Source organism: Schistocerca piceifrons, chromosome 2 (assembly GCF_021461385.2).
Source record: "Schistocerca piceifrons isolate TAMUIC-IGC-003096 chromosome 2, iqSchPice1.1, whole genome shotgun sequence".
In the NCBI taxonomy this organism is placed as follows: Eukaryota; Metazoa; Arthropoda; class Insecta; order Orthoptera; family Acrididae; genus Schistocerca; species Schistocerca piceifrons.
This window is the reverse complement of record NC_060139.1, coordinates 17522908-17549589: the sequence shown is the minus strand read 5'-3', so window position 1 is coordinate 17549589 and position 26682 is coordinate 17522908. Positions and strand designations below refer to the sequence as shown.

General features: G+C 40.7%; 1 protein-coding gene across 3 annotated transcripts in view; it reads left to right on the top strand.

Annotated features, from left to right (window-relative positions):
• LOC124776494 (cytosolic endo-beta-N-acetylglucosaminidase) overlaps positions 1–22720 on the top strand; it is a 110796-nt gene extending 88076 nt beyond the window's left edge. For 2 of the 3 annotated variants that reach the window (XM_047251511.1, XM_047251510.1), the window contains 3 exons: positions 13023–13172; positions 21560–21693; positions 22219–22720. In XM_047251511.1, the coding sequence (XP_047107467.1) occupies positions 13023–13172; positions 21560–21683 (274 nt within the window). In that variant the 3' untranslated portion in view covers positions 21684–21693; positions 22219–22720. Of the gene's footprint in view, positions 1–13022; positions 13173–21559; positions 21694–22218 lie in introns of those variants that run through there. The other variant, XM_047251512.1, reaches the window with a different exon arrangement.
• Positions 22721–26682: the final 3962 nt, after the last annotated feature.

The following is a 26682-nucleotide window of genomic DNA, read 5'->3' as shown; positions in this document are numbered from 1 at the left end:
ATATGCAGGAATCTGGTGTTTGTCTCTTCAGAGGACACTCCCTAGTGGCACCACAACAGTTGGCAGTAATGTTGCACATGCTGCTCAGTTTCCATAATGACAGTGGGTGACGCCACTGTAGTTTCATACACAAACTTTGATTGCCTAAGAATGTCATAACTCCACTTGTCATTAATGATCATGAAGTAAAAAGAGTGATTCCACACATGCCAGTAACTATTCACCAGTCTCCTTCCTCTATACAGCATTTTCCTAAATTACAATGCAGGAAAATGTTGTAAGGAGGAAGCAGACTAGCAAATAGTTACTGATAAATGTGGAATCATCCTTTGTGCAGAGACCTAATTTCAATATGTCTGCAAAAGTAATGAAATGTAATTATGTGCTATATGTGAGACTGAGAACAATACACAGTCTGCCCAAAATATTCCGAGACTGATTTTATTCTTTACATATGAGCAACATCAGTGCCATAACTATGGTGGCAGCTTGAACTAACAACTGCAAACAAAACCTGTGTGTTTGAACAGTCAGTTTGAGCAGGCAGTAGTGTGTCAACATAGTTGCATCATAAATTGCTACAGCATCTGTAAATCAGGTGTTAAAAGACATTCACCAAAATGTTGTGAAGCAAAATGTGTGTAAAGTTTTTTCATACCTCCACCTGAAACAAAAATGGTGACGTTTGTTTGCCTGTCATGACTTGATTGTAGAGGGAAACATGGACAATTCTTTCCCCAAAAAAATCATCGCGGGGCTATAAGAGTTGATGTTATCAGTATGAATCTACCACAAAACGACAAAGTGCAGGAATTCTCATGAAAGATCAACAGTTTGACACCATAACCAACTTTCAGAACAATGTGATTCTTAGATTGAACAGTGACCCAAAGAAGGCCATTTCTGACAATTTCATATCGTTGTTTGAGTTTTCTGTGTGTGGTACTGTGGTACTGAAATGGGGTGAGCCACCTGAAGCATGAAAAACCACAATTTCAACTTTTCTATATTTTGCACAGGACAGCAGACGCAGGTTTGATATGAGCATGTGGATCAGAATGGTAAATTTAAATAATAAAGCAAGGAATTTCAAAAAGAACCCTGAAGGGTTTACTTATGAAAATAAATACAAATTTTAATCAAGTAGGGAAGCAACAAACTTCTTACAAAATGGGCCAAAGTCTCGAGGGTGGCATGGAGGAGTGGAAGTGAACATGTTAGCAGGTCAGGTGCTGGCATGCAAGAGAGAAAGAAGCAACCATGCTCCATCCCCTGCCAGCCCACATCCAGAGCACCATATGATCCTCTCTCACACCCCTATTGGCCAGGGATTGTGAACGAAGTCCATTCAAGGCATTTCTCACGAAAGCGCTGGCAGGTCAATAGAAACACAAACAGACACATACATACACACAAAATTCAAGCTTTCGCAGCAAACTGTTGCCTCATCAGGAAAGAGGGAAGGAGAGGGAAAGACGAAAGGAAGTGGGTTTTAAGGGAGAGGGTAAGGAGTCATTCCAATCCCGGGAGCGGAAAGACTTACCTTAGGGGGAAAAAAGGACGGGTATACACTCGCACACACACACACATATCCATCCACACATATACAGACACAAGCAGACATATTTAAAGACAAAGAGTTTGGGCAGAGATGTCAGTCGAGGCGGAAGTGCAGAGGCAAAGATGATGTTGAATGACAGGTGAGGTATGAGTGGCGGCAACTTGAAATTAGCGGAGATTGAGGCCTGGTGGGTAAAGGGAAGAGAGGATATATTGAAGAGCAAGTTCCCATCTCCGGAGTTCGGATAGGTTGGTGTTGGTGGGAAGTATCCAGATAACCCGGACGGTGTAACACTGTGCCAAGATGTGCTGGCCGTGCACCAAGGCATGTTTAGCCACAGGGTGATCCTCATTACCAACAAACACTGTCTGCCTGTGTCCATTCATGCGAATGGACAGTTTGTTGCTGGTCATTCCCACATAGAACGCTTCACAGTGTAGGCAGGTCAGTTGGTAAATCACGTGGGTGCTTTCACATGTGGCTCTGCCTTTGATCGTGTACACCTTCCGGGTTACAGGACTGGAGTAGGTGGTGGTGGGAGGATGCATGGGACAGGTTTTACACCAGGGGCAGTTACAAGGATAGGAGCCAGAGGGTAGGGAAGGTGGTTTGGGGATTTCATAGGGATGAACTAACAGGTTACAAAGGTTAGGTGGACGGCGGAAAGACACTCTTGGTGGAGTGGGGAGGATTTCATGAAGGATGGATCTCATTTCAGTGCAGGATTTGAGGAGAGCCACATTCAGAGTCTGGTCCAGTCCCGGAAAGTATCCTGTCACAAGTGGGGCACTTTTGTGGTTCTTCTGTGGGGGATTCTGGGTTTGAGGGGATGAGGAAGTGGCTCTAGTTATTTGCTTCTGTACCAGGTTGGGAGGGTAGTTGCGGGATGCGAAAGCTGTTGTTAGGTTGTTGGTGTAATGGTTCAGGGATTCCAGACTGGAGCAGATTCGTTTGCCACAAAGACCTGGGCTGTAGGGAAGCGACCGTTTGATGTGGAATGGGTGGCAGCTGTCATAATGGAGGTACTGTTGCTTGTTGGTGGGTTTGATGTGGACGGACGTGTGAAGCTGGCCATTGGACAGGTGGAGGTCAACGTCAAGGAAAGTGGCATGGGATTTGGAGTAGGACCAGGTGAATCTGATGGAACCAAAGGAGTTGAGGTTGGAGAGGAAATTCTGGAGTTCTTATTCACTGTGAGTCCAGATCATGAAGATGCCATCAATAAATCTGTACCAAACTTTGGATTAGCAGGCCTGGGTAACCAAGAAGGCTTCCTCTAAGCGACCCATGAATAGGTTGGCGTACGAGGGGGCTATCCTGGTACCCATGGCTGTTCCCTTTAATTGTTGGCATGTCTGGCCCTCAAAAGTGAAGAAGTTGTGGGTCAGGATGAAGCTGGCTAAGGTGATGAGGAAAGAGGTTTTAGATAGGGTGGCAGGTGATCGGCGTGAAAGGAAATGCTCCATCGCAGCGATGCCCTGGACGTGCGGAATATTTGTGTATAAGGAAGTGGCATCAATGGTTACAAGGATGGTTTCCGGGGGTAACACATTGGGTAAGGATTCCAGGCGTTCAAGAAAGTGGTTGGTGTCTTTGATGAAGGATGGGAGACTGCATGTAATGGGTTGAAGGTGTTGATCTACGTAGGCAGAGATACGTTCTGTGGGGGCTTGGTAACCAGCTACAATGGGGTGGCCGGGATGATTGGGTTTGTGGATTTTAGGAAGAAGGTAGAAGGTAGGGGTGCAGGGTGTCGGTGGGGTCAGGAGGTTGATGGAGTCAGGTGAAAGGTTTTGCAGGGGGCCTAAGGTTCTGAGGATTCCTTGAAGCTCCGCCTGGACATCGGGAATGGGGTTACCTTGGCAAACTTTGTATGTGGTGTTGTCTGAAAGCTGACGCAGTCCCTCAGCCACATACTCCCGACGATCAAGTACCACGGTCGTGGAACCCTTGTCCGCCGGAAGAATGACGATGGATTGGTCAGCCTTCAGATCACGGATAGCCTGGGCTTCAGCAGTGGTGATGTTGGGAGTAGGATTAAGGTTTTTTAAGAAGGATGGAGATGCAAGGCTGGAAATCAGAAATTCCTGGAAGGTTTGGAGAGGGTGATTTTGAGGAAGAGGAGGTTGGTGCCGCTGCGACGGAGGACGGAACTGTTCCAGGCAGGGTCTTTAAATATGTCTGCTTGTGTCTGTATATGTGTGGATGGATATGTGTGTGTGTGCGAGTGTATACCCGTCCTTTTTTCCCCCTAAGGTAAGTCTTTCCGCTCCCGGGATTGGAATGACTCCTTACCCTCTCCCTTAAAACCCTCTTCCTTTCGTCTTTCCCTCTCCTTCCCTCTTTCCTGATGAGGCAACAGTTTATTGCGAAAGCTTGAATTTTGTGTGTATGTATGTGTCTGTTTGTGTTTCTATCGACCTGCCAGCGCTTTCGTATGGTAAGTCACATCATCTTTGTTTTTAGATATATTTTTCCTACGTGGAATGTTTAATATATATATATACAAACATACACACAAAATTCAAGCTTTCGCAACAAACTGTTGCCTCATCAGGAAAGAGGGAAGGAGAGGGAAAGACGAAAGGATGTGGGTTTTAAGGGAGAGGGTAAGGAGTCATTCCAATCCCGGGAGCGGAAAGACGTACCTTAGGGGGAAAAAAGGACAGGTATACACTCGCGCACGCACACACGTATCCATCCACACATACAGACACAAGCAGACATATATAAAGACCATATATATAATTTTTTTAATCCAGTCTGTATTTGGACAGAGGGGGTAGGTATCAAAGGTACAAACTTTTTGGTCATTTCGGAAATGTCAACCATATAATTGATTTTACTTTTATAGGTTTAACAATTTTTTCTTCTTATTCGAGAAGAAAATTTGAGAGAATTTTTTATTTTAGTTCCTGGTATTTGTTCATTCGTGTACTTTGTAGATTGCTACTTGCCACAAACAGGTGCTGTCGAGTTAAAGACAGGCAGAGTGAAAAAGACTGCTAAAATTTTAGCTTTCACCCAAGAAAGGTCTTCTTCCAAAATAGAAAACTCACACGCACATGGCCACTGTCTGAGTGCTGGGGCCTGACTGTGGATTGCGTCTGTGTCTGACGGGCACAGCAATCTTCTTGGGAGGGTGGTGTCTGTAAGGAGGGGAGAGGAGTAGTGGAGGGGGGGGATAGCAGGGTATGGGTGGGGAAGATGATGGGCTGCCTGTGGAAACATCCAGGAATGTGGTGCGTGCAGGATGGGTTGCTAGGTGCAGAGTTGACTGACTGTGTTGGGGAAAGACCAGTAGCTGCATTGGTGGGATAGAAGGTGAGTTTAGTGCTGGAGGGAAAGGGGATAGGTAGGTGGAGGACAGGGAAATTTGAAGGTCAAGACCTGGAGGGGTTACAAGAACAAATGATATGTAGTAGAGTTCCCATTTGCGCAGCACAAAAAAGCTGGAATCACTAGGAAGATTGCCAATGGTTCAGTCTGTGAAGCAGTCATTGAAATGAAGCACGTTGTGTTGGGCAGCATGTTCTGCAACTGGGTGGTCCAGTTGAACCTTGGCCACAGTTTGTTAGTGGCCATTCAAGCAGGCTGACAACGTGGCGGTTGTCATGCATTCAAGTAAAGCAGCACAGTGGTTGCAGCTTTGTTTATAGACCACATGACTGCTTTCACAAGTGGCCCTGCCTTTGATGGGATAGGAGACTAGAGTAGCTGGTGGTGGGGGGATGTGTGGGACAGATCATGCATCTGGGGCTACTTTGAGATGTGAGCAATGGGGCAAGGGGTTCGGAGTAGGGGTGAGATGGGGATGGACCAGGATATTGCATTGGTTCAGTGGGTAGCAGAATACTGGGAGTGGTGGGAAGGATAAGTCATAGGATATTCCACATTTCAGGACACAATGAGAGGTAGTCAGAATCCTGGCAGAAAATGTGATTCAGTTGCTCTAGTCCTGTGTGGTCCTGAGTCATGAGGGGAGTGCTCCTTTATGGCCGTACGGTGGGTATGTGGGAGATGGTAGGTGACAGCAGAGACAAGGCATGGAAGATCTGTTTGTGTATGAGGTTGGATGAGTAACTTCAGCCTGTGAAGACCTCTGAGATCTTTGGTATATCTAGAGGGGGACTGCTTGTCTCTACACATGTGATGGCCAAGAGTGTCTGGCCTTTATGGAAGGGACTCCTTGGTACGGAGAGAGTGGCAGCTTTCAGCTGGATAGACGAGGCATGGGAGATGTGCATCCCTGCCTACCCTCTTCCCCACTACCACTTCATCACTACATACCCACTTATTGTTTTTTTTTTCCTCTTCTCTGTTCACCTCCCCCCATCCACGGAGCAGAGGCTCCTGAGTCTGCACCTAACAGCCCACCCTGTGTTTGCCACGTTCCTGCATGCTTCCACAGGCAGCCCACCCAACACCTTCCCTTTCGCTTACCCTGTCATTCCTTCCCCTAACTGGCACATGCCGCCTCCTTACACCCACCACCCACCCCAGCAGATTGCTGTGCACATCAGACACAGTCCACAGTGCCAGGATACACCGTTCATGTCTTGTCTTTTGGAACGAGGACTTTTTTTCCTGAAATGTTGCATGTCTAGTGGTCTTTCTCATTCCGCCTGTCTGCAACTCGATGCCTCCTCTGTGTGGTGAGTTGCAATTATCAACGTTCTATTGTATCATTCATATACAGTTTTCTTTTCTTTTGTTTTATGTTAAAATTTGAGTGAGAATATGAAAATACTTTCTGACCATTCTTCATTCTAATTATTTAGTAAATTTTATTGTTTATGAAGAATCTCTAATATTTGTTGTGATCTAAGGTTTCCCTGATAATTTACTGATATTGGAGTTAGTGTTTCTAGTGAGAAAACTATTCTTAAAAATGGATCAAACTTTATTAACGCTGATATTGAGTGTAGTGATTTCATGAAGGTCATTGTAAACTTTGCCCTAGTCAACAAATTTTTAACCTCGTCTGAAGTAACTTAGCCTCACTGTTAGGTTAACCAATGTATATCCTGTAGTCAACTCTGAATCTTGATTTTTACAATCCATTTGTCTACTTTTGACTTCCTACTGTCTTGAGGTGGTCAAGTATCGAAATTTATGACTGATTGTGCCCAGTAATGAACCACTTTTACTGTCCAGTCAAAAATGTATTTAAAATCAGTGTAAATCAATAGTCTCCTTTTCCTTGACAGACCACTCTATATAGTGTCAAAATTGCTCATAGAGTATTTTTATTTTCCTGATAAGAACCTAAAAAGAAAAAAATTGAAAACATTTCATTTCCCAATGTCAGAGTAGCATTTTATGTTAGAATGTGGCTGTCTGGCATGTACCGTGCAGAGAGAGAGAGAGAGAAATAAAACAACAGAATACACTGCATGCTCAAAGTATTCTCTTTCCTGGTCATTGGCAGAGTTCCACTTGAGCACATGGTTTCTGCATTTAATCCTCTCAATACATTTTTCTATTACTATAATGACTGTTGTATTTGCTGTGTGTCAATTGTAATGAACACTTAAATGGCTAAATTCTGTATGTACATAACATGAAGATCAACACAAAATGCAATAAGCACACACCAGAGAGCACAGTACAGTCATATGTGGCAGAATGATGTTACTGGATGAAGTTTCATGTGTAGACAGTCCCTTGCTACTGCATTCATCTTCACCACCTACCTTCTTATCTGCACATCAGTCGTAACTCCCAAGAAGCTGCTTCCATATGCTGATCTACATGGAACTAACTTATATCTATATTTTTTAATGTATTCATTTTTTATAAATATGACTAACCTAACCCTATGTATTATATAATATACACACTCATCTAGCTTATAAACACTTGTGTGAAGGATATCTACTGTCTGGTTAAATGCCATCTAAAAATAGACAAACAATTCTTCACATCTTCCAAGAATCAAGAGCTCATTGACTTTCCCCTTTAACATAAAATCTGATTTGGTGAACAAACACAACTGAGGACCATACTGATAAGATTGAGAAATGTGCACCAGTTGTAAATTATATTAGCATAACTATTATTAGAGACTATTGCTCCATCATTGGGTGTTACACACTGTAACCAGAAAGGGAAGACTTGCTGTAGTACAGTGATAACATTATAAGGCAGAACAGTTAAAGCCTTGGCTAATGGATGCTTACTCAAATGGTTTGTCAAGTCAAGGCTGTGATCATAAAGATAATAAAATGAGACATAAAAATCTATTTGAAGGCCAAGAATTGCAAAATCAAAAGTTAGGTCTAGAGTGAGCAACCGAGTACAGACTAAAACCCTGGTGGAAGCTAAAGTATATGAAGTGAAATAAAAAACTGTTATAAAACACAAGCATCAAAAACTATATCATGTATGTTAAAGAGCATGGCTGTGTGTGTGTGTGTGTGTGTGCAGATACGGGTAATAACTAGTGTAACCTAAGGTGCCCATAATCAGATATCAACCAAGTATGAAAATTCAGATGTAAATGGATTTAACCTATAAACAGTGCATGGGTATGTGTATAACAATAACAACCAATAAACATGACACAATTAGTTGACATACAAACTAGTGGACCTATGAGGTTATATTATGCTGTGTATGACTGTACACCAGTTTGCAGAAATTTCAAACAATGGAAAATCAGGATAGAATGTATGTGCATCTATTGTTGACAAAGGCCATTGGCCGAAAGCTTCAAGTGTGAAGATCTTTTTGTCGTGCCTATCTGCGACTCAGCATCTCCACTATATGTAGATTGCAGAAATTTGAGAGTGTAGACTCAGCATTGTGCTGCTTTAAGAACTCAGAATTGTTGAGAATGAACCTATGTTTGAGCATAGTTTGCTCATTAAATGTGCAGTCTGGCATATGTTACGGATTGTAGAGGATTTCTCTCTCTTCCAGAAATCCAGGACTTGTTCTTTGGATTGAAGATGAAGGGTATTAAGACTTTTGTGGAGGTCAGATATTAAATTGTTGAAAGCCTCAAAAAGATTTGTTAGAGGCTGATTCAGAATTACCTACATCCTGGCGCTTCTCAGATCTAGAGGAAAATGCATATATGGTCTGTCGGACGTACTGACATTCACAACCATCACACTTTATTTCGTAAATACCTGATTGCTTATACAGTTTTTTGTTGTGAGTGACTCAATTTTAGGCCTACTTGGTTTAGCATATGCAAACTAGTGATAACATCAGCCTTCTTTAGCCATTTGCGTAAATTTACATGTATGGTACCCAGATACAGGATTTTATAATACTTCTTCCACGTGCATCCTGATCAGTGGGTATGAGGGTAATTTCATGCTCTTCGTACATTGCATTTGCCAGATGAGAGACTCTCTAACCTGTATGGGATAACCATAAGTGTTCACAATGAATTTAATGATCTGAAGTTCTTTTTCATAGTTTTGTGTGCTTAAAGGCACTTTGTGTAGTGACAACAACATGGTGCCCAAAGCTACAATTTTATAAATATAGTGACAGATGAATTATGTAAATGACATTTGTGGCTGACTCTCTCCTACAGATATCATATGTGATGCGGTTATCACATATGGATATAATTAGGTCTAAGTATGGCAAAGACTGGTTATTTTGATGCTGTGTTGTGAAGTGCATTTGAGAGTCTGCACTGTTGAGATCCTTTTGAAGTTTGATAGCCTGCTCTTTTGTGCCACTATATAAGACAAAATGCCCACTTTCTGATGATAACATATTATATCGTCCCTTTTGGGTGGGATAGATGTTAAAAATTTACATTTTATGTGGTCAGTAAGAATATTCGCTGTTGTGCACGATGTCAGCTGTGGGCTGTTAAATGATCTATAGCATACATGCCTCATATGGCTACACAGGACTCAGCCACTAGACATATATCAATATCAGAATAACAAAGTTGATTACTAGACTCGGAAATGGCTGATGTTGGCAATTCACTGTCACTGATACGCCAAAATGGCGGCTAAAGCAATAGCTGTACAATTCAGTACTGAAGCCAATATAATGTTTTCTGTTGCTCTGCATTTTAAAACAAAGAAACACATATGTCTGTCTGGTAGCATACTTGAAAATGTGACAGTTTTCGATTGGCAGGGGAGGACCAGGGCTGTTTTCAACTATGGGTTGCCAAAGATGCCTGTAAATGTTGGGCTTCACCTTATTTATGATACTGCCAATCACAGCAAGAGCAATTGCATGGTAGCTGTTGCCAATGCTTTGTGCATTCAGTTTCGCCTTGTGTTGTGTGTATGCTCATTGTTTTATTTTTTTATTTTGAGTATGCCCCTCACAATGCCAGAAGGCATCAGCAATCTTTGTGACCATGTGTCTGGTAGCATTCATCCCACTTTAGACGAGGAGAACCCTACGTTATAGTGACGTAACGCTACGTCATTGTGACGTAAATCAACTACATGAGTACATGTATCAATCTTTGCAGTTGTACCACATAGGTTGCACCGTTTCTACACATGTATTTACATTTAGCTTTCACGTTGCCATGCAACCTCTCTGGTACAACTGCAAAGATTGATTTACATACTCATGAAGTCGATTTAGTTTTTTTTACGTCAAGATGACGTGGCGTTACGTCACTGTGACTTGCGGAGTATGTATGTAGATGTAGATACTGTGAAAGCCAAATGTAAATAGATAGGTACAAATGAAGTGATAGCAGCTGTGTGGTATGCTCATCCCAATTGAATTACTTATTAAGCTGTAATCTCAACAATCTTGGATGCTATTGTGTGCTTCTTGATGTAGTGAATGTCTGAACGAAGGAACCATAACAGTAACTAAAGTAAAAAATAGTGTCTAGTCATTTAAAAAAAAATATCCGATTAACTGTGCATAAATCACGTGGATAGAGAGAAATGACGTGCAAGTCACATTTACCAGCATTTTAAGCAACTGAGAGCAGTGAGTGCTGTTACCATTTTCAGCTATTTTTTGTATGACTCTTAGGCAATATGGAAATAGCTATAGTAATCATGCCAATCATATAAAAATATGAAACTCTTTAATTTCTCCCTATTTCATGTTTCTGTCCACATGATTTATACACATTAATCGGATGTTTAAAAAAAATGAATACTCGCGTTTGTTGACTTTCATTGTGGTTATGGTTCCTTCATTCAGATATTTGTTACATTCATGAAACACACAATAACATCCCACATTCTTGGGATTAGAGCTTAAAAATTAATTATTTCATGTTTCTGTCAACACAGTCATGCACTATTCGTGTGATTTTTAAAAAAATGACTACAAGTTTTTTTTGGCTTTTGTTATGTTCATGAAATACCCAATAACATCCCAAATTATTTGGATTACAGCTTAATAATTAATTATTTCACATTTCTGTCCACATGATTTATGGACAATTCATCGGATTTAAAAAAATGGTTGCAAGCATTTCTTTTTTTACATTCATTTTGGTTCCTTCGTTTAGACATTCATTATGTTCAAGAAACACACAATAACATCCAAAATTGTTGGGATTCCAGCTTAATAACTAATTCAACTGGGCTGAACATACCACACAATTGCTGTAACTTCGTTTCTACAAGTGTATTTACATTTAGCTTTCACATTACCGTGCAACCTCTGTGGTACAACTACAAAGATTGATATACATATTCATGAAGTCGATTTAGTTTTATTTACGTCAAGATGACTTAGCATTACGCCACTGTGACGTAGGGTTCTCCCCACCTAGCGTGAGATGAATGCTATCCCCATGTGTCAGTCTGCTTTCACAGAAACCTAGAACATGGGTGTATGCAGGCAGCACTGCGAGATGGTGGTGGGGTTTATTCCGCCTCCACCACTCCTCAACCCTCAAGCGAGCAAAATTATTGTTTGCTTATGCTTGTGGCCAACTGTCACATTATCATGTCTACACTTAAAGTAATCAGAAAACAAAATCAGTCAGTGTGTTTCAGCCAGGTAGATTCGGTGCAACATTCCTGAGTGCACACGTTACAGCCAGGTGCGGGCCGGTTGACAGTAAGTTACGCTGACCAGCAGTTGTGAAGTAGAAAGGAGGCCACAGGGCCGTCAAACCACTGAAAAGAGTAAACACAGCAGTCTGCATGGTGCAAGTTACAAGCAGAAGGGGCCCACTGGCTCAACCTAGGTGTTGTGAGTACGTGACTCGGAGCGGCGTGTTAGCAAAACAGAGGCGCACAGCCGAGTATAAATAGGTGCTGTTTCGTAATGAGATTGATTCAAGTGTGGCAACTGTCCTGGACGGTGGGGATTACAGCTTAATGATTAATTATTTCACATTTCTGTCCACATGATTTATAGACGATTCATTGGATTTGAAAAAAATAGCTGCAAGCGTTTCTTTTTTTACTTTCGTTTTGGTTCCTTCATTCAGACATTCATTGTGTTCAAAAAACACACAGTAACATCCAAAATTGTTGGGATTCCAGCTTAATAACTAATTCAACTGGGCTGAACATACCACACAACTGCTGTAACTTCGTTTCTACACATGTATTTATATTTAGCTTTCACATTACTGTGCAATCTCTGTGGTACAACTGCAAAGATTGATATACATACTCATGAAGTCGTCAGAGACAGCAAAGGACCTGGAAGAGCAGCTGAGTGGAATGGACAGTGTCTTGAAAGGAGGATATAAGATGAACATCAACAAAAGCAAAACGAGGATAATGGAATGTAGTCAAATTAAGTCGGGTGATGCTGAAGGAATTAGATTAGGAAATAAGAAACTTAAAGTAGTAAAGGTGTTTTGCTATTTGGGGAGCAAACACCACAACAACATCTCCTGTGTTTTACAATGACATATTTTTGCAGTTACATTCAGTGGTATATGTGAATACTGTCTGAAAAATGTGTCGGTAACAGAATTTGTAGTAAAGAAGTAATAAATTGAGACATCATGTGTGATGCAGCAGTTTTCTCGCATGAGTAGTGAAAATGTCATAAGTGATAAACTTTTTTCTCTTTCATCATTTTGTAGGAGTGGAGGGGAAGGAGTGGGGGGGGTGGGAGTGTCAGCAAGAAAAAGTCTCATAAAGGTTTGAAATTACATGTAAATTTGGTCGCAACTCACCAAGTGTTTCCAATCTGAAATACTGGATGAATATAGCCTGGCTATTTGTGTATTGTGAGCTACATGATATTTTCACCCCTACCCTTTGAGAGAAAGGCGGAGTGGTGGTTCTTTTCAGATGGTAAGTGATATACAGTGTGTACCAAATTTGGCTGAAATTGATCAGCAGGAGGAAACATAGAACAGACCAACATACTTCCATCCTTATAATATGTACAGATTCAAAGATTAGAGGCAGTGGCCACCGTTGATATATCAGAGAAAGCATTTTGTAAGGCATTTACTGTTAGTTGGTGTTTTTGCTGAATTTTTATTTTATTTATTTATTTATTTATTTTGTTTATTTTCTAGCATGAAAGAATTATTGGATACATATACATCATCTCCTGGTGATGAGGGTGTGTATCCGTACCCGCAACCAGACATTTTAAATAAAGAAATATTTGAGCTTTATGGCAGATACTTACCGAAACCTGCTGAAAACAGTGGCTGGAGAATCAAGTAAGTATTGTGAAGTGCTGAACAGCAGTTTTTTTACAGCAAAGAATGTAAAATATTGATATAATACTCTAGTAGAGTTCCATCTATAACTACCCCATTCTCATTGGGATGTTACAGCAGGAACTTCCAACCGTACAGCCTTGTTTCCTACTGCAGGAAGACTTAATATAGCACAAGCAATAGGAAATCAGCATTAAAAATACTGTCTCCATCATATTCCGGTGTACAATCAAAAATGGAAAACATATGATGGATCACAAGTGCTTGAAGTGACATTCCATTATGTATTATGATGACTTCATTGTTACGAGGGGCATTCAATAAGTAATGCAACACATTTTTTTCTGAAAGCAGGTAGGTTTCCTTCAGGATTCCAGTGCACCATATTATTCCCCACTCTTTGGCTGCAAAGCCAAATTTTTGAACATAATCTCTGTCTAATGCAATGGCCTTATGCCACCTTACTGAGGGGACCTGTATGCTCACATGGCATCACTTTACTGGTCGATGTCAGAGACAATGGCTTGCTGCATCAATAACCTCCCCTCATACACATACTGCTTCCCGTGGAGAGCATCTTTCATTGGTCCAAACAGATGGAAATCAGAAGGTGTGAGATCCAGATTATAGGATGGATGAGGAAGAACAGTCCAATGAAGTTTTATGAGCTCCTCTCTGGTGTGTAGACTTATCTGAGGCCCCATGTGGTCACGAAAAAGGAGAAGTTTGTTTGCATTTTTGTGGTGATAACCACACTGAAGTCATTTCTTCAATTTCCTGGGGGTAGCACTGTACCCTTCGGAGTTGATCATTGCACTATGATGGAGGACAACAAACAGAACAACTGCTTCAGAGTCCCAGAAGACTGTCACCATGACTTTACATGTCAAGGATGCAGCTTTGAACTTTTTCTTTGGAGGAGAGATGGTGTGACATCACTCCGTGGATTTCCATTTTGTTTCTGGTTTGAAGTGATGAACCCATGTTTCATCATCTGTAATGATGTTCATCAAAAAATTGTCATTAATAGCCTCATAACCTGAAGCATTTATTTGCAGATGTTCCTTCATTGTTGTTTAAGGTTTTCTGCTGGGCGATGAGAAATACAGTGGGCACATACTTTTACGTACCCCAACTGGTGTGCAAGAATATCAGCACTACCAACAGAGACATCCAATTGTGCAGCAAGATGTTTAATTGTGACCCATTGATCAATTTGAATGAGAGTGCTCATAAGTTCCAGGAGTAATAGCTTTCTGTGGCCAGCCACCACCTGGGAGATCAGACAGGTTTGCACGACATTGGTGCAATGATGACAGGCACCACTCCCAATGACTCACCATGCTTTTGTTCACTGCCAAGTCTCCATAAACATTCTGCAAGCCTCTAAATATCTGTAATACTCTGGTTTTTCACTAAAAGAGACTCAGTGATGGCTACATCTTCAACTTTTGTTTTCCTGTCCTCATAAGTTCCATGCAATATTACAGTATGTTGATTATTTTTACTTTTGGGCCATCTAACGACAACTGATTGAAAAGTGATTTTCATGCCGTACATGTTTCACTTTTATTCTCTGCAAGGCATCTTCAGTGGCAGGTTTCATCAATGTTGTGTTTTTGTTCCATTTGTTGCACTGTTCCTACGCTGTGAAGTCTGAAAAACAAAATTTCAAATGGTAATTATAAGAAGGAGAATAGTGCCGAAAATGGAACAAAAACACAACATGTAGTACAACATTGATGAAACCTGCCACTGAAAGAATAAAGACAAAAGGTGTATAGCATGGAAATTGTTTTATTCAGTGGTAATGAGACGGTCCAAAAGCAAAAATTATCAACACAGTATAAAATCAATTATAGCTGTCTACCTGGAACACACCTCTGTTACAAACAGCGTTTTGAGGCTATGTGTGGAGCCACCGCCTATCAGAACTTCATGAAACTATAGGGGCTGAAACAGGATTATTCCAAAATGCCCAACAACAAATTCTGCATTTTGCCACCAAAATGGGCAAAGAAAAGAAAGGTGTTGCACTGCTTACGGAACGCCCCTCGTAAATGTAACCTGATATCTGTGATTGAAACCAACAACAATAAAATCATGAAAATGATTGTTACTTAAATGTGACCAGAAATAATTTTATCATATGTGGTAGTGGTGCAAATAACTTTTTTGGTATTTTTTTGCTTTTGACAAATGATATGTTTCTGTTTATCCAACTTGACTGATTCCATTTTTACATACAATATGGACCTAACTGTAACTTCTACCTCTTGTAAGCAATGATCTAATGTATACTACATCTTTATGTTTCTGTCTAGTTTATTAAATGGTAATATAATAATGTGTGGAAAGTTCTGGTTGAGAATTATGAATTATTTAGGAATAAGGGAGATGACTCACCAAAAGGTGGAAACTCAATGTTGTTGATAGGTACACAAACAACAGGTACAGAGCTTGGCTAGCTTTCAGAGTGCACTTCCTTTTTCAAGCTTGTGTGAGGAACATGCACACAAACACATACACACTCACTCACTCACTCACTCACATGCACATGCCTGTCTCCCTACATTGTGCTCAACCAACTGCCAGATCTTTCCTGGCCCATGATGAATGTACTGGGGTCAGGTGGCGTTGAGTGGGGTGAGGGATGGCGAGAGGTGGAAGGCAGGACAGGGGTTGAGGAAAGCGGCTTGTGGAAGAGTGGGGAGGCATCTGTGAGCTGGCTAGAGGTGCAAGTAGAGGGGGCAGGCAGCAGACTGCTGGTATGCGATTTCACAGTGCAGGGATTGAGATAACAGCACATAACTAGCTGATGTGGGGACACAAACTGGGTGGGGTTGCTGTGGTAGGGAATTGTGTGCATGTGCTCACACACACACACACACACACACACACACACACACACACACACACACACACACACTATTGGGTGAGCTCCCATCTGTGCAGCTCAGAAAAGCTGGTGGTCATGGGGAGGATTCAGGTGGCATCGGTTGTGAAGCAGCCATTGAAATCTCACATAATGTTGTGCTCTGCTGCATGTTGTGTCTCTGAGTGGCCCACCTTGGTTTTGGCAACAGTTGTGCAGTGGCCATTCATTCTAGTTGACAGCTGGTTGGTTGTCATACCAACATAAAATGCTGTGCAGTCCTTGCAGCAGACCTGGAATATAACATGGCTCCTTTCACAGGTGGCCCGGCCTCTGATGGGGTAGGATAAGCCTATGACAGGACTGGAGTATGTGATACTGAGTGGGTGGATTGAACAGGTCTTGCATCTGGGTCTTCCACAGTTGTGTGATACCTGGGGCAGAGGACTGGGGGAGGGGGTGGCATAGGGATGGTTTAGAACATTTTGGAAGTTGGCTGGGCAGTAGAACACTACTTTAGGAGTGGTTGGTAGTATTTTGGATAGGATGTCTCTATTTCGGGCCATGATGATAGATAACCAAAGCCCCGACAGAGGATGTGGTTCACTCATTCCAGTTCAGCGTGTTATTGGGTGACAAGGAGGGTGCTTCTTGTGACTGGTTCTTGGAATGCATTTGAGGATCAGGTGTGTGGGAGGATCTGGCACAGGAGATATGTCTGTGAATTAGGTTAGAGGTATTCCTGTTTGCAAAGGCCTTTATGAGGCTTTCAGCATATTGGGTAAGGAAGTTACCATCACTGCAGATGCAGCTACCGTGAGTGGCCAGGCTGTATGAGAGGGATTTCTTGGTGTGGAGGGGGTGGCAGTTGTCAAAGTGCAGTTACTGTTGGCGATTGCTGAGTCTGATGTGGACCAAGGTGTGGATGGAGCCGTCTCAAGATCTAGCAAGGCAGCACCAGGTGAAGTGGATGGTAGAGAAAGTGTTGAGGTTGAGGGGTAATGAGGATAAGATGTCCTGCTCTGGGTCCATATTATATAGATGTCTTCAATAAACCTGAACCAGACCAGCAGTTTGGTGTTTTGGAAAGCTAGAAATGATTTCTCTAGTAGACCATGAAAATGGCATAGGAGGGTGCCATGTTGGTGCCCATGTCTGTACTACAAATTTGTTTGTATACCTTCCAACATAACCTCCAATCCCTGCTGAAATCCTTAGGACCTTCCCAGAACCTCTATCTCGATTCCATCTCCCTACTCACCCCAACAGCAGCCCCCATCCCACCTTCTACCTGCTTCCCAAAATCCACAAACCTAACAATCCTGGGCACCTTAATGGGCCTGATTACAGTGCCCCCACTGAAAGAATCTCAGTCCTTGTCGATAAACATTTCCAAGCATTTGTCTTCAACCTAGCCTCCCACATTAAAGACACCAACCGCTTTCTCAACCAGCTCTCCATCATCCCTACACCCTTGCCTCCCAGATTCATGCTCATCTCTGTTGATGCAACCTCCCTTACACCACCCCTAATGCCCATGGCCTTGCTGTGAATACTACCTCTCCCAATGTCCTGCAGATTCCAAACTCACCACTTCATTCCTTGTACACCTGACCAACTACATCCTAACCTATAACTACTTCACATTTGAGGGGAAGGTATACAAACAAATTCAAGGCGCAGCCATGGGCACCCACATGGCACCCTCCTATGCCAACCTCTTCATGGGCCATATGGAGGAAACATTCCTAGCTTCCCAAAACCCCAAACTCATGGTCTGATGACATCTTTATAATCTGGACCCAAGGCCAGCACACCTTATCCTCATTCCTCCACATCTTCTCTCCCATCCACTTCAGCTGGTCCTCCTCTACCAATCATACCACCTTCTTAGATGTCGATCTCCTCCTCTCAGATGGTTCCATCCACACCTTGGCCAACATTAGACACACCAGTCACCAACAGTATCCCACACTTTGACAGCTGCAACCCCTTCCACACCAAAAAATCCCTGCCACACAGCCAGGCTACCCATCGTTTATACATCTGCAGTGATGAAAACTCCCTCAACCAGTGCGCCGAAAGCCTCACGAAAGCCTTTGAAGACGGGCAATACCCTCCAGAAATAATTCACAAGCAGATCCCCCCTGCCATATCTTCACAAACACCTGATCCTCACATCCATCCCAAGAACCAACCACAAAGCAGCTCTCCCCTGGTCACCCCATATCACCTGGGACTATAATTATCTATCATCATGCCCTGAAATGAGGGGCATCCTACCCAAGATACTTCTATCCCCTCCCAAAGTGTTGTTCTGCTGCCTACCCAACCTCAACAGCATCCTAGTCCATCCCTGTGCCACTCCCAACCCCAGTCCCCTGCCACAGGTATTGTACCCTTGTGGAAGACCCAGATGCAAGACCTGCCCAATCCACCCACCCAGCACCACCTACTCCAGTCCCGGCATAGACTTATCCTACCCCATCAGAAACCGAGCCACCTGTGAAAGCAGCCATTTTAGGTATCAGTTCCACTACAACCACTGCACAGTGTTTTACATTGGTATGACAACCAACCAGCCATAAAACTGTTGCCAAAAACAAGGTGGAGCACCCAGTGGCAGAACATGTAGCAGTGCACAACATAGGAGATTTCAATGGCTGCTTCAAAACCTGTACCATCTGGATTCTCCCTACCAGCAGCTTTTCTGAGCTGCGCGGATGGGAACTATACTAACAGTACATCTTTTGCTTCCATAACCTTCTTGGAATAAACCTAAGATACGTCGCAGCCCTCCCACCCCCCACCCAATAGAGTGTGTGTGTGTGTGTGTGTGTGTGTGTGTGTGTGTGTGTGTGTGTGTGTTTGTGTTTGTGTGTGCATCATCCCCTGCCACAGTATCCCTATCCAATTTGTGACACATCAGCTAGTTGTGTGCTATTATCTCAAGCCCTAGCCTATGAAATTGCATGCCCAGCCATCAGTCACCTGCCTCCTCTACCTACACTCCCAACCAGCGCACTGATGGCTCCCCACTCTCCTATGAGCTGCTAGATGTTTACCCCCAACCCCATCCCTGCCTCCTGCCTCTTGCCTCTCTCTCCATCCCTCGCACACCCCATATCACACCCCCATTCCACTCCAGTACACTCACTGTGGGCCAGGAAAGTGGTGGAAGTCGAATGATGTTTTGTGTATCTATTGATGATGCAGTAATTATGCCTTTCAGTGAATAACCTTCTTTATTCCTAAATAATTCATAATTTTTAAGTAGTAACAATAACAACTATTTTGCATCCATATATCCTCCCATTTGACAGGTATGTCACACTCTTACTTTCCTAAAAACGTAGTATCTTTAAAACTTTTACCATATTTGCAACACTTGAGGTATATGGAATTCAAAGTAATACCTTTCTGGATTCATTTATGACATTGTTTGTACAACAAATGTTTTTTTTTTTGCATAAATATACAAAAATACCTATTACTGTATTATTACATGATTGAAGAACAATCATTGGAAGCAGTCGCATCCATAAAATATGTAACAGTATGTGTACAAAGCATTTTAAAGTGGAACGGCCACATAAAACTAACTGCAAGTAAGGCAATGTCAGACTGACATTTACTGGAAGAATACTCGGGAAATGCAGTTCCCCAACAAAGGAGGTTGCTAACTATACGCTTGTTCGAACAATACTCGAATATTGCATATCAGTCTCAGATCTGTACTACCAGACAGGACTGGGAGAAGAAATACAGAAGAACCAAAGAAGAGCAATGACTTTTTTGCAGGCTTATTTAGAAAGTAGGAAAGCATCACACAGGTGCTCAACCAAACCCAGTGGCAGACACTGCAAGAGAGGCATTTACCATCACACTGTGGTTTCCTGTTAAAATTCTCAGAGAGTACATTCCTAGAAGAGTCAGTCAGTATATTGCTTCCTTGTACACATATCTTGCAAAAGGACCATGTAGATAAAATTAAAGAGATTCGAGCTCACATGGTTGGTTGCTAGCAGTCATTCTTCCCATAAACCATCTCCAACTGGACCAGGAAAAAGGGAAAGTGACAGTGGTACAAAAAGTCCTCTCCACCACACAGTGTAAGAGGGCTTGTAGAGTATGGATGTAGATGTAAATTTTCAATCCACTCCTATTTGTCAGAAAATGACTTCAGCTGCAAGGTTCAGAACCCATCACTTCTGAAAATTTGTGAAACAGTGCCTCTTCAGTTAGGTTTTTATCAGCGGGAATAGGTTGAAATCAGCATATGCAGGATTGAGAAGCTGGGATGGGTGATCCAGTGTTACATTCTTGGCAAAGTACAATTAAACTGCTATGGAAGTACATTGTGAAGCAGAAACACCAGTTTATTCTCTAACCATATTTATGTACTTTGTTACCTTAACAGTTTGTAAGCTGTGGATAATGGCTGCATAAAGTCCCATTGTCACAATTTAAACCTCTGAGTTTAATCCATAGTTCAAGATGTGGTTAGCTGATTTACATTTTGTCCACAGTTGTATGGCAAATAACAGTTTTAAATGGCAATCATGATCTTGTCATCAGCCATTTCAGTGGGATTGCTTGCTGTTGACATGCAAACTTCCCTCTGGTCAAGGGACAAAATTTTGGAAAAGATGTAAACAAATTTTATGCTTATTCAAAACTTCATATAATAATTGATCATTTGACATAAGTGTGGTTGGATATACTGACAAATAGGCTTACTGTTTTCATCAGTCATGGAAGTGGCCATGTGTCTATTGTAGAGTCATCTGTAGTGCTCGTGATGTGTTCAGTTAACTAATTTTTATTGTCATTTCTCTGTGGTTTTTCATTATCTCGTTTAAGTAGGTTCTCCAACATCTGCAATGACTCAAAATGTTATTTTCATAAGAATATTTTTAAAAAATCAAATGTTGGCACATTTTGTGTTAATGAGCTTTTAAAATCTGACAATGTAAGAATATTATTAGCTGCAGTTCCAGTTTTTTGATAAATGGGAATTGGGAACTTCTTGTAATCTTTCCCTGGTAGACTTCACTTTTAAAAGTGGACTGTGATTTCTGTGTGCGTATTTCATTTTCATTTATTACAAGAAATATTATTGTATTTTGGGACTCTCACACTGGTCAGGGTATAAGATCATTACTTAGAAGAAAGTGCATGTGAATCCTGCCCCAGTCATCCCAGTTCCTGTTTTCTGTGGTTTCTCAAATTCCACCAGTCTCTCTGTTCCTTGGCTAGGTCCATGGTAATCCCTTTCTCCCTCCTTGCCTAGTTAGCTAATAATGAATCTGTAGCAAGCTCACTATCCATTTAATGTTAAAACCTTAAATTATTATTATTATTATCATCATCATCATCATCATCATACTGTTATACAGAGCTGTAGACAGTTTCTCTTTTTCCATTGTGATAAGTAATTGTAGTGTATCATATGATCATATTCTGGGTTGCTACATACACACTGAATTTTCTTTTACCTTTGATGTTTCAGTCATTATTTATTCCATGTAAATGGAACAATTCTGGAGATAGGAGCAAAGCTCAGAGATCCAGGGACAGAAATACTGTTGGGATATTTGTCACTATACCCATATGGGAGACGTTACCGATTATAGTGTGTTCAAAGTAAGTATGTGCTACAAGATTTTGGTGAACATATATCTGTGCTCTTGCAACTCGCTGAATTTAAGTCTACAGAACCATGTGTCACTTAATGTAGAAATTACTAACAAATATGTATTGATTGGAAAGACAAGTGAGGCATGAATTGAACAAAAAAAAGTGTAGGAAAACAAAAGAAAGTGGAGAAATAATGTAAGCTGCAAGTAAAAGATGTTATTAAAGAGCTTACCACAGAGAACCCAAAAACTTTTATTAATGACTGGTTGCAAATCCAGATATGGATCTTCTTTTGTACCCAGTGCTCGAACTATTATTAGTAAAAGCTATTGTGTTCCTTACAGTGATTTCATTAATAAGCGCTTCAGGATTACAATGTTCCGATTTCTTTTCTTCATGCCACTACTCAAGAAGAGAGGGAGAGAGAGGTAGAAAAAGATAACTTTTTTAGTGTACAAATTTAATTTTTTAGAAGCAACCACAGTAGTTTGTTAATTTTAACTAATTAGTTATTTGTTTTTTCTGTTCCAGTGATACCAGACATTTTGAGCCCATAACCAAAGATTTTTGAAAGTAGAAGTAATAGGTGACAAGAAGTCAAGAGAGTAAGAATTATCTGTTGTAACTGTAGTGCTTTATCAGTGACCATAAAATTTTATGAATGGAGAATGGATTGTGAAATACGATGATTATCATATCCAGTGTAATTTGGTTTGTAATATTATTATTGTCTTTTCCCATTATTTTGTTGCTGGTCATGAAATATCAAATTATCAATAGTTTATTTTTGTATGTCTTTAAAATTGTCTTTTAATGGCATTTCAACTGTGTGGAACCAACAGGAAGTCAGTTACAAAAAATTAATGATAGCATCCATGTCTTGAGCGTACTGCAGTTCATATCAACAAAACATGACATGCTACTGTGACTTACATATCAAAAAGTGTGATTTCAATGTAACGGGTAAAAATGTTGGGTATATAATTTTATGGAGGATAAGAAGAGAGAAGAATACAGTTATTCTTATATTATGAAATATATGCGGTTTGTATTATATATTTGTTATTGACAGTGAAGTATATTTTATCTTGACTTACAGGTTGTATTAAAAAAGTAAAAAAAGGAAGTTGTTGAGAGATGCTGAGAATCTGAGAATCCCCCTAGTCACTAGAAAGCTAGTGAGAATCAGCATTTGCAAACCCTCTTTTGTGATACTGCTTTGCTACATTTCCTCTTCATTCCTTTGTTCTTTCTCCAAACATTGAGACTTCTTAAACATATACAAGTTTGCAATGTCCACAACCATTTTTTGTAAAAGAGAACAACACCATTGTGTTCTGTAATGTATTTGCTGCTGCTCATGTTGCTGTTTGGGACATGTTTTGTAACGGGTAAAAATGTTGGGTATATAATTTTATAGAGGATAAGAAGAGAGAAGAATACAGTTATTCTTATATTATGAAATATATGCAGTTTGTATTATATATTTGTTATTGACAGTGAAGTATATTTTATCTTGACTTACAGGTTGTATTAAAAAAGTAAAAAAAGGAAGTTGTTGAGAGATGCTGAGAATCTGAGAATCCCGCTAGTCACTAGAAAGCTAGTGAGAATCAGCATTTGCAAACCCTCTTTTGTGATACTGCTTTGCTACATTTCCTCTTCATTCCTTTGTTCTTTCTCCAAACATTGAGACTTCTTAAACATATACAAGTTTGCAATGTCCACAACCATTTTTTGTAAAAGAGAACAACACCATTGTGTTCTGTAATGTATTTGCTGCTGCTCATGTTGCTGTTTGGGACATGTTTTGTAAGAAAAATCACATCTGAATTAATCATTATATTCTGTAAATAAAAGGTGAGTTAAGGAAATATCTTCAGGAAGAAAGAACCAAAGGGATAAAGAGGACCATACTGTACTTATTTTACTTACATAGTTTGAAAATGGGTTACACTAAAATTTTAGAGAGGGTTATGTTCTTTTCTTTCATATTTATTTAGCTGCCTCTTACATTACTTCAAGAGGTCCACCCCTGGTCTAGGGTAGTGTCTTTGACTGCTAATCAAAACATCCTAGGTACCTTGTTTGAACTGTGTCACTGCTTAAATTTTGAATAAAGGTCCTCAGCAATGACAGCCAAAGACTTCCGGCATAATAAGTCACTCTCATCCTGCCATTGGCCTTGTCAGACACAACTGAGGATTGATCAGAGTTTTAGGCCACACTCTTGCCCGTGGGATGGGAAACTGTCCCCTAAAGGCAGAGGAATCAGTAATGAACAAACACATGAGGATGCAGAAGACAGTGGAATCCACTACATTAAAGACACAATGTGTGTCCATAGCACATGTTGCTTGCAATTGAAAAAGTGTCATGGTCGCTCCATTGGCAATAAATTCTGGATTGGCTCACTTTTTGGAGGCCCAGGAGGGAACAGACAAGGGGAAGGTGACATGAGAAAAAGATGGAATAACCAATGACAGGATAACATTGTACAAGTGAGAGCATAGGGTTCAGAAAAGACCCTTTTTTATGGCAGGGAGGACAGAAAGAAACCAAGTTTTAAGAGCGGTTAGGACTGAGACAAATGTTCGGTTTGAGAAAGAAACCGGAAAACATAATTCTAGCTTATTACATCAGTATAAAAAGCTATTGGGTAAGAATGTTCAACAATCAGCAGAAATTTCAGCTCTACCCAATTTTAACTCAGTCAATGGGAAATGTCAGCTGTCTTTTTGCATAAAAATATTTGAGGACTGAGAAATAAAATTAATGAATTAATTATCTGCATAGATGAATTCGAGTCCTCAAACCCAGCTGACATAATTTGCCTTTCTGAACATCATGGGACAGAACTTTTAAGTGTTACAGGATTTAGGTTAGCATCTCACTTTTGTAGAGCAGAAATGGAGAAAGGCGGAGTTGCCACATTCACCAGGAACTGTCATAAATTTAAGAACATAGACATTCATAAATTTTGCTTGGAACAGGATATGGAAGCATGTGCAACAGAAGTAGATTTTCACAAAAGATCCTTCATAATATTAAGTGTATATTGAGCACCTGCAGGTAACTTTAATCTGTTCGTAAACCACCTTGAAGCTGTACTGGCTCATTTAACAACCAAAAACAAAGAAATAGTGGTTGCTGGTGACTTCAGTGTAGATTTCCTTACAGACTGTCCCAATAAGAACTTATATGAGTTAGTAACACTATCAATCAACTTAATTCCCACTGTAAAGTTTCCCAATTGCTCACAAACACCCATTGATAATCTCTTTATAGAAAAGTCCAATGAACAAAATTATATTACAAAACCAATAGTAAATGGCCTCTCAGACCATGACATGCAGTTCCTTCTGTTAAATGTTAATACTGAACTGAATATAAAATCTGTTAAATCCGAGCTCAAGAGGGTAATCAATAAGCCAAAAATTGATTATTTTAGGACACTTCTCAGAGACATTCACAGGACTGATGTTTACAGTGCTCATGGCATGAATGGAAAATATAACACTTTTGCTAATAAAGTGCTTACATTATTTGAACACTGTTTTCCCCAAAAACTAACCAAGGTTCGAGTAAAATCTACAAAGAAGCCATGGACCACTCAACGAATAGAGGTATCTTGTAAAACATAAAGAAAGCTGTGTCTGTCAATCCAAAACAGTTCTGATGTTGATGGTATTGCAAATTACAAGAATTACTGCAAAATATTAAGGACTGTAATACGGACATCAAAGCAAATATATTACAAGGAAAAGATAGTCATATCAGATAACAAAATAAAGACAATATGGGATATAGTGAAGGAGGAGACCGGTAGAACCAGACATGAAGAGGGACAAATAGCATTACGAGTAAATGATACATTGCTGACAGATGTGTATAGTGTTGCAATACTTTTTAACAAACATTTTATAACTGTTGCTGAAAAGATGGGTTTGTCAGGTTCTGTAGATGCTGCTATGGAATACGTCAGACCAGACATTTCAAGTAACTTCCATAATATGAATTTGACCCTCACTACCCCAGCAGCAGTAATGCCCATCATAAAATCTTTAAAATCAAAAGCATGTAGTGGGTATCATGAAAGGGTTAACGGAAACGTCCAATTCCACCTGTCTGCTTTGACAAATAACGTCACCAATATGGCGGAAATGACCATTCACACCAACTCCCATATCGTGACTACGACGTCATTAAGTAAACTTAACAACAAACACAAAAATAGATCGGAAAACCATCAAACACACATTCCTCCAAAAATATAATGAAACTAATGGATCAAGCGGGGAAATTGGGGGTTTTTGGGTGGGGACAAACTAAAAATAAACACACGCCACTAAACCAAAAAACAAAGACGATAAAATAAAATGACCACAACATTCCCAAAATCAATTAAAAACAATATTCACTGGAATCGAACACATCCCTTGACCTATATAGGTCAACAGAAACTACCGATACCAAATCATGAAACCCAAAACTGCAACCACGTCCACAATCATCACTACCTCAAAAAGCACAACAACCCAACAAAACTGGAATCAAACACTTCCCTTGACCTGTTATCCTTAAGATATCTCCACATACAGCCGTCCCTGATCAGAGACGCCGGAACTTTAGTAAGCCTCATTTCTTCACAACACACTGAACACTTCACAACTTCAGCCAACAGGCTGAATAGGTGAAGAAATTTTATTAGAGACAATGCACTGTCCCCCATCATCACCGACAACCAAAAACTGTTTACGTGGTCAGTCATATCCATACCTACCAAAAACATAAACAAAGCAATTTACCAAAATTCACACACAATGAACAGAAAAAAAACTACAATAATGTCAACATAAGAGAACCAAAATCATTAACTCACTGAAAAATATTCCACTGAAAGCGCATTCGCCACCGATACCACACACGTGCAATGCCACCACGTAAATGAACCCCATACGCCACATAACAAGCTAATCGTAAACACACCAGCAG